General features: G+C 49.6%; 1 protein-coding gene across 1 annotated transcript; it reads right to left on the bottom strand.

Annotated features, from left to right (window-relative positions):
- C2H8orf76 (chromosome 2 C8orf76 homolog) lies at nt 1-8,307 on the bottom strand. Its single transcript, XM_027452665.3, has 6 exons — nt 7,647-8,307; nt 7,275-7,370; nt 4,937-5,080; nt 3,645-4,144; nt 1,409-1,541; nt 1-338 (listed from the first exon to the last, which is right to left on the bottom strand). The coding sequence occupies exons 1-6, from the start codon at nt 8,028-8,030 to the stop codon at nt 132-134; spliced, it is 1,464 nt and encodes a 487-aa protein (XP_027308466.3). The 5' UTR covers nt 8,031-8,307; the 3' UTR covers nt 1-131.
- Between the last annotated feature and the right edge of the window lie 527 nt (nt 8,308-8,834).

The raw sequence follows: 8,834 nt of genomic DNA, 5'->3' as shown, positions 1-8,834 counted from the left end.
TTAAGAGTTTAAATGCAGAGATTTATGCATTCTTAAAAGACACACAGTAAGAATTCTTAAAAAATACGAACGTTTTTGCAAGCATCATTCCACAGGCATTTGAAGACGTGGTAATACAAACAACAAAACTTTTACGTAGCCAGAGGTGGGATATGTGAATCTTGACAGAGCTGTCTGTCCGAGTGGCATAAATCATCCCGGAGCTCACCGAACCACTTGGTTTCAAACTCTGAGGCCGAGGCAGTTACCAACGATGCCAGTGCTGAGGAGCCTATGCATTTCACCTCACCTTGGAATTCCTCTTTTAGCTTTTCCGGTATCAGATCCGCCCCCATAACCTGCAAACAGAGTAAGAAAGAAGGTGGGAAACAAGGAAACGATGTGCAGAGGAAACCAGGAATGTGACAACAGCCAAGGCATTTACCCACGAACCATACTCCACCTAGGAGACATTCCCAAGCCACCATTACGTTGTCTGCCTGTTGGATTCTGCAATAACTATGGAAAACGGAGAGGCTTCACAGGGCACAACCCCTCCCACCTTCGCTCTCGGCTTGTATGTGGGGATTTTTGCTCTGAATAGCAGGGGAAATCTCACCCCCTCCTGCTAGGGGGTGTCAGGCCAAAGGCAGCAGGGACAGGATTTTCTCTTCACCAGCGTTTTTAAAAGCTGCGATAGTCTGCATGCTACTGCCCTCTTACGGCTGAAATCCCACAAGATCTTCTGCCAACTTGGCAAGTAATTTGGCTTTTAGTAACTTAAACCTGTAATGCTGGCAGCAAAGTTTAAATCCCGCCAGCTTCTTTTTGTTCTTTAAAATAGAACTCCATAAATGACACCACAGATGTTTAAGCTCTGTGAACAAAGCCATGCAATGTTAATCTCCTCCTCTGTAGTTCTTTAAAATTACAAGCCAGTACTCGGACCGAACAAAGAAATAATGTCAAAGGTTGTCTCTGGCTTTTTCTGGAAATTTGCTGAAGGAGCAGAGAGTTCCCCAACCCAGTGGCCCTCGGTGCAATCTCCACGCGCATTTCACGCCCGTGATTCACTTGGTGGCATCGCAAGGCCCCGAAATGAAACCTGCATCCCAGGAAACGATGATGAACGGCGATGATGATGATGCAAACGCCAGCCCAATGAGGAAGGTAACAGCCCTGAGAGCTCCCGCAAGGAGAACCTCGTCAGAACACGGATCCACCCGCGTGACACACGGCAGCACCAAACAGTTCCCGATAACGCGCTCCCAGGGCATCCACCCTGCCTAATTTCCCTCGTTTCCCAGCACAGTTAACAAGGCGAGGGGAGTGTCGGGCAGCTGGAGGCAGCACCCGGCCCAGGCACCTCACCCAGGCCTCGGTGCCGAGCTGCCCGCAGGAACCTCCGCCCAGAGCAGCGCTCCCTTACCTCGCTCAGCAGCAGCAAGGAGGTCGGGGTTAAACCAAACTGCGTCACTTTGTCATCAATTTCTTTTTGACTTCTTAAGTTGCTCTCCAGAGCAAAGGAGGCCTGCTGCGACTGAGTAAGCTGCAGTAAAAGCCTGGAATGAAGAAGGCAGTTAAAGAGGGGACTGCTGGAGAAAGAGTACGTCAGCAAACCTAAACCCAGCTGCAGTGTCGCGCTTTAAAGCAGCTCTCCTTCCTGAATTTAGCCAGCTGCACAAACTGAGGAGAAATAAACACGTGTAGCAATCTGCTCTGCTTATCCTGCGTGCTACGGTACTGAGACAAACAGTTGCTTTAACAAACAATGTACCAAGTACCTCTGCTTGCTCTACACAGACATTTTCCTCCCCACGTAGTCAGAGAAGCTCGGGTCTGCAAAGCAAGGTGCTGTGCATCAAGCCCCCCACGCCCTGAGGCCAAACAAGGCAGCAGGGCCTTGCTGCATACAGCACTGAGTATTTCAGTTATTATTTTTGCAGCCTGAAAAGCCAGAGATTTGGTTTTGTGCAGCCAAACATCAAATACCTGCAACTATCCAACATCCTGGCAGTTCCCAGAGTCCTCCTCCCACAAGGAGGACTGTGAAAGGTGTCAGCAGAGGAAATATCTGTGCCTGTTCAACCACTGAGGCTTAGCAGGATCATGCTGAAACCATGCTTCATTCACTTTATACATAAATAAAATAAAAATGTATTGCATCTACCACTGCTAAATGTAGCAGGTGTTATAATAAAGGTGTGCATTTGTAGCAAGAGGAAACATTCGATCTTAGCTGGTAGTTTTCACGTGAGCAATACAAACATCAAAACCTCCAAGTCTCAGCCAACAAACCACGGGTAAATTCAGAGAAGTTTTCACAGGGAATTCGAGGTAAAAACGGGAAGGAGCTTTTCTGATGGAACATTTTTGCCTCAAAATTTACATAACGATATTTAAAAAAAAATGAAATGTTGAAAACTAAGCAAAACCATTTATCCGTTTTTGTTGCTGGCAAAACTAAAAGAATTAATTATTTACAATGCTCTGAAGCAGACCCTTATTTACTGAATAAAGCCATGCTCACATCCCTTTTCCAGGTGCCATTCACCCTGCACACACAACATCCATGTCTCACTTAAAATCCAGCTGAAAATTTCAGATAGCCTGACACATAAACCCTGGGATGGGAAGAAGTTCCCCCTGGACAAGTGTTTATGCAAATATAAACCACCACAACACCTTGTGAATCTGTGACGTGAAGCAAGGAGATCCCTGAATTTACAGTTGTCTCAGTGCTGAGCCACACACACTGAAACAAGAAGCACAAATTATTTTAATACCAATGTAGCTTAATATTGGGCATCGATACTAAATCTACTACCTGCTCCCAAGCAGCAATTAAATCCCCTTTCAGTCAGAGTACAGTTAAAAACTACTCCCCCTGTGTTAATATTTCTTAAAAATCGCCCGCACAGGGCAGTTATAAGGTGTTCTCTGTAAAAACCTTCAGAAGTTCATAAAAAGGCATTAAGCACATTTCAGTGCCTAACGTGTTACTGAAAGGCAAGAGGAAAAAAAATCAAGGCTATTTGAACAAAAATCATTTCCTAATTATCGCTTTGAAAGATTGTGTTGTGGGGATTTTTGTTGTGTACAAGAGTTTTAGTAAGAGGGAAAAGAAAAGGGAAGAGCATTTTAATGCAGCCTTGTCAGTCAGCTGTCACGGAGTTCATTTTTCAGCCTCATCCATTATGCAAATCGGTGTATTATTGAAATAATATGCTTTTGCTCAAGCAGGCGGCTTCAAGCAAATAAGACAGGTGGCACTCACAGAGGGAAGACGGGCAAGGCTTCCCTCTGGGGGCCTTCAGCTGCTGCATCTTTAACAGCAAACAGCCACGCTCTAACAGGAGTGTCTGTAGGAGAACAACCCCTTTTGTATACAATTATTTGAAAAAAATCACATAATGACATCATTAAAAAAAAGTTTTGCTTCTCCATGTTGCATGGCAGACTTTTTCCACTTGGATTTTAGTTGTTCATGGTTGGTGGACTTTACCTTTTACATCTCAAGCAGGGTGCCTCTTTGTGTCGTCAGTGCCGAAACAAACCTTGACATTGAAAATGGAAGCTCAAAATCTCAGGGCTGGATAACAATATGCTTAAAATTGTCCTGGACTGGGAGAAGTTAGCATTATTCTAAGAATGCATTTAATTACCTCGCTCTAATAAATGAGGCACATGCCTTTATCCCAACCTCCTTCGACATGCTCTGCTCCCAGGCCTCGGAGGCTCCCTCCTTCCCTTTGTCCTTTCTCTCAGGTGCGTGTGAAGCGCAGAGGGTTTCATTTTCAGCTTGGCTGCTGCTGCAAGTCCCTGTGTCCTCGCTCTTTGTGGCAAGGCCGGACCAAAGGCCTTCCCTCTGGCTGCCTGGGAGATGAATCTCTCTTCCAGTTGGTATTTTGGAGTGGCTGTCACTGACACCAACCTCCTCAGAGCGATTTGTGTTTGTTTCTGGAACGTGTAATGGAGACAGACTCCCTAAAAGGCTCGTGTAAGCTTCAGCAAGTAACTTCCAGTACCAAGGGTTGAAGGGATGTAGGCAGATCAGCTGCTGCAGGCACAGCAGCTCTTTTTCGACGTTTTTCAGACCCTGATAAACGGCAAGCTGCAGGCTGAGAACAGTCGTTAAGTGATCCGTGTTAGTAGCACCGCTCCTCTGAAAACAGAAGATAAAAGATTAATAACAGAAGCACGGAGCCATCCTTCAGAGCCTAAGAAAGCATCTCCCTGGATAATGACACACAAACACCTCTCAAGGTAATTTTTAAATCATGCAAGGCTGTTCCCTGAGCTTTAAATGACACAGCGTGACACGGATCGCGCCAGATCAATCTGGCAGTGCTGCCTCCAGTCGCCTTGTCCCAGCCTGGAAGACACGAAGGCCCCTGAACATTTCTGCCCCTGAACTCTGTCACTTGCTTCTTTGCCTTCAGTTTTATCCAGCTGCCCTTTAATAATATAAATACCTTTTCTATACAATAAACAGCAGCAGAAATCTTAGATTTCAGAGCCTCTCGACACTTTCCTCTGAGGAAAAAGCTCCACTTGGGGCTCGGCACCCTTCTTGGTGGCAGTTTGGCAGCGAGTACATGGAAATAAAAGCAAGTTTTGAACCGTCACTTTTAGAGTGGAAAGATTTAAGCACTCATTTATCCCCTTCCTTATAAATCCCATTACATTACGTTAACTCTGCCTGGCAGAGCGTGATGTTCAGTCCCTTTCAGGACTACCAGGCTCCCTGCACGGGGAGCTCACAGTGGTACAGGCTGTTCTGATTTCTACAGGGTGATGCTATCTGCAGTGACAGTTACCCTCTGCTTCCCAAACACTCCCAGCATCCTGAAGGATTACACACATGGAGATTATTTTTCCAGAAAACAGTCCATATAAAAGGACTACCAGCAACGTTTTTATGTTCAAAGCATACAAGAAAGATTGGAGGAGTTACCATTTTTTCTGCGATATCCAGAGCCTCCTCGTGCCTTCCTAGTTGAGACAAACACCGAGCCTGACCCTCCTGGACGTCCCGCCTCATGGCGATGTTACCGGGAGGTAAGAGCAGCAAGCAGCTGGAGTATTCCCGCAGAGATTTCTGGTAGCAGTGGTAGAAAGAAAAGGCAGACAGAACAGGGAGAAATGGTCATTTGGAGGCAATCCCGGCAGTGTGCTTTGTTTACAACTACAGTCACAAAGGGAATCCAGGAGCTGCAGCCCAAATTTTCGTGTCTCCAGACCCAGCTATCATCCACGGCCAGCAGCGCACAAAGGACCTGGTACCTCGGGGTCAGAGAGCCCAGCTCTGAACCACCCGAGCGTGGACAGCATCGAGCAGCCCCAGCCCTAACCCACATTTAAGCACAGGCAGGGATTGCAGGAGGTCACCTATGGACAGGGCACACATGACACAAGGCTCCTTCGTCCCAGCTAACTGAGCGATCACAGCGCTGAGCCCAAATTTGGCAGACGTTGCTTTAAATCCACGAACATCCTGGCAAGAAGGTGTGAACCTGCGAAGGTGTGAGCAACGAGAAGGGCTCCAACCCTGTGAGCAATGAGAAGGGCTCACCTCACATGAATAATCAGCAAGTTGGGGAACACCGCAAAGAAAGGGAGCCTCCATCTCTCCTGTACGGCGGCTCGGATTTGCATGAAATAATTAAATATTAATTGGTTCAAGGAAAAAGACAAGAATGAGCAATACTCTGTAGCTTAATGCTCAGGGCACTCCCCAGGACTCCAATTAACATTTAAATACATTATATTAAGTATTCAGTGATGCTAAGACTGGAATCTTGGTTCCTTCCTCTCCGTGGGAGAGCTCAGACCAAAAGACTAAAGAGCAGAGCTCGTTCTCCCATCTCTCTAAATGAATATTTAATTATTCCTTGCAAACCTGAATAGCTCTAACAAAAAGAGCCCATGAGCAACATCCCCAGAATACCTCCTGGCATAATGGCCAAAGCATTTCTCTTCGCTGGTAAGCTCACTTTCCTTCTCAAGCAGAAGTGGGAGCTCCCTTACACCGGGTGAGTGCAGCAGGCACAAGGCCAGGGGGACCAGAGGAGGGCTGCAGGATGTCCCAGTCTGCTTTGCTACGTGATGAAGGGGTATAACCCCGGCAAAGGTTTGGCATTACGAACGCAAGCAGGTTCTGCAGTCCTAAAAAAAGGCTTAGATCACTGCTGTCCTTGGTCTCTCCTATCCACTAGCTTAGGCTGGCATCAAAAACTATTCATAATGTGTGAATATTTAGTCCCGTTTACTTATTTCCAGCCCCCTTTCTGAGGTCACTGCCCTCAAATCTGTGATTTTACACGCAGACACTCTCTACCCTGGCTCTGGTCCTGCCGCAGCAATCCAAGAACACGCCACCAGACACGGCTGACGTGGATCGCTGTGAGGGAAGATGGTCGGGAAGCAAGAGATGTTGTGTCGTGCTGCAGATCTGCAGGGTGCCAGTCCCTAGAGGTTGGGCATCGCAGCACGGGGCAGGGAGCAAAGCTCTTCATGGGGCAGGATGCCTGGCTGCAGCCTCAGACATCTCCCGCAGCACACTTCTGTGAAGCCATTCAGGCTGAGATTGGAAAATGTCCATCAGGTACAGACAAGGTGTCAGCAGAGCTGGGATAATGTTTGAAAGCAGGACTGAAAACAGAACCCTGACAGCCAGGGGGAGCCCTGAGGAAGGTGCAGGGCAGCCAGGCAGTGACCTGTGAGGCGACAACCTTTGGGGGACGAGGCAAGTGGAGGACTCGTCAGTGTTAGGTCAGAGGCTGGACTAGGTGATCTTGGAGGCCTCTTCCAACCCAGATGATTCTGTGATTCTCCCCACGAGCACAGAAACCAGCATGTTAACTCTTGCCGACCACAATTTCTGCGATCCCAAACAACAGACCTCCTCACTGCCGGGCTGTTCAGATGCACAGGCTCGGTCGGAGGCCAAACACCATTTTTTTAGGCTGGTTGGTTCACCTCGGTTCCCGTTGCCTGTAGGACATGACAGCTGGCTGAGAAAGCTTGCCAGAACAAGGTTAAATGTTATTATTTGGGCACACTTTAACCAGCAGCGCCTCCCCCCTAGCTGACGGGGTTGTAGTGCCTCCCAAGGTGCCATCGGGACGGATTTAGGTACCACAGGACTTAGGGGCATGGCTTGACGAGGATTTTTTTACAAAAACCTGTATGTTCACTCAACACACTGAGGACTACAGGGCCTGAATTTCGTGTCCCAGTAACCGGGACTGACCAAGGCACCGACTCGTCCCCAAGCTGGGTGCGTGTGGTACCTCAAAGTGCCGCTCCCTGTAGGCCAGGTCAGCCCGGAATTTATTGCCCGTTACGATCTCGGCGTCCTCCTCGCCGCCTGTCTCGCCGCAGAACCACTGGGGGCATTAAAAAACAAAAACAAAACATAGTTGTAAACCCATGGCCGCCACGCTCGGAGGCGCTCCGGGGCGGCTCCCTCAGCCCCCGGGAGCCTCCCTTAGACCCCGGTCGACCTCCTGCAGCCCCTGGGAGCCTCCCTCAGACCCCAGGACCCTCCCTCAGACCCCGTTCCCCGTCCCCCAAGCCCCGGGCAGGCAAAATCCCAGTCAGAGCCGCCCTTATCCCAGCCCATGCCGGCCCCACACGGCTCCCCCCCGCCTCCGCCTCCTCACCCGGGGCTCGCAGCGCTTGGCGCTGTAGGGCTGCCCGCTCCCTCCGCCCTTTCCCCGCTCCCTGCCGCCAGAGAAAAGGCTCTCGGCGAACTCGCAGCCCAGCGGCAGCTCCATTGCCGCTTCCATCGCCGCTGAGAGCAGCCCAGAGCGGCTCCCCCCCGGCCGGCCGGCGGCAGCGCTCCCCCTGCCGGGCCCGGGGAGAGGCTGAGGGGGCGCGGCCGCCATTTTGGGCAGGGCGCTGTGGGGTTGGGGGGCTCTGAGGCACAGATTTGGGGTCGTGCTGGCAGCGCTGAGCCCCTCGGGGAGAGCCGCAGAGATTGAGGGGAGGCTGAGGGAGCTGGGGGTGGTTGGTGTGGGGAAGAGGAGGCTCAGGGGAGGCCTCATTGCTCTCTGCAACTAGAAACTGGGGGGAGCAGGGGGTCGGTCTCTTCTCACAGGTAACCAGTGATAGGACCAGAGGGAATGGCCTCAAGTTGCGCCAGGGGAGGTTCAGGTTGGAAATGAGGAGACATTTCTGCTCAGAAAGAGCAGTCAGGCACTGGGACGGGTTGCCCAGGGAGGTGGTGGAGTCTCCGTCCCTGGGGGTGTTCAAGGAGAGGTTGGACGTGGTGCTTGGGGACATGGCTCAGTGGTGACATTGGTGGTAGGGGATGGTTGAACCAGATGATCTTGAGGGTTTTTCCCAACCTTAATGATTCTGTGATCCCGTTCCTAGCATTTGTGCACTGTTTTTATGAGGTAGGTGCTAAAAGGGCAAAGCTTCCCTTCCCACTTGGAACAGGACTATTGCATTTCCCACTGCTCTGCTGAAGATCCTGGTCACGAGTCATCCTAATGGAAATTTAGAAAGATACCATAAAAAATACTTTAACTTAAGTGTCCTGTGCTTAGATGAATTAATTGCAGAACCGTGGAGTTACTCTGTTGGTATCGTGGTCCAGTGTGCGTGCCAGGGTGGATGGTGCAGTATCTCAGTAACTTTTCCATTTGATTTCAGTTCTCGCCCAAGGCAGGATGGGGAACTTTTGAAATCTCTTTCAGAAGGCTTTTAGAACACAGAACATCCCAAATCTCCCTGCACTCTGCATTGTTGTGCTATGGGAAAAGGGGACACAGCAAAGTAAAGACTGATCCTAGAGCTTCTTTAAGATTTTAAGACTCAGACATGGCACTGCTTATTAACAGCTG

Source organism: Anas platyrhynchos, chromosome 2 (assembly GCF_047663525.1).
Source record: "Anas platyrhynchos isolate ZD024472 breed Pekin duck chromosome 2, IASCAAS_PekinDuck_T2T, whole genome shotgun sequence".
Taxonomy (NCBI): domain Eukaryota; kingdom Metazoa; phylum Chordata; class Aves; order Anseriformes; family Anatidae; genus Anas; species Anas platyrhynchos.
The sequence above is the reverse complement of the archived record's forward strand: the minus strand, read 5'-3'. Positions and strand labels throughout refer to the sequence as shown.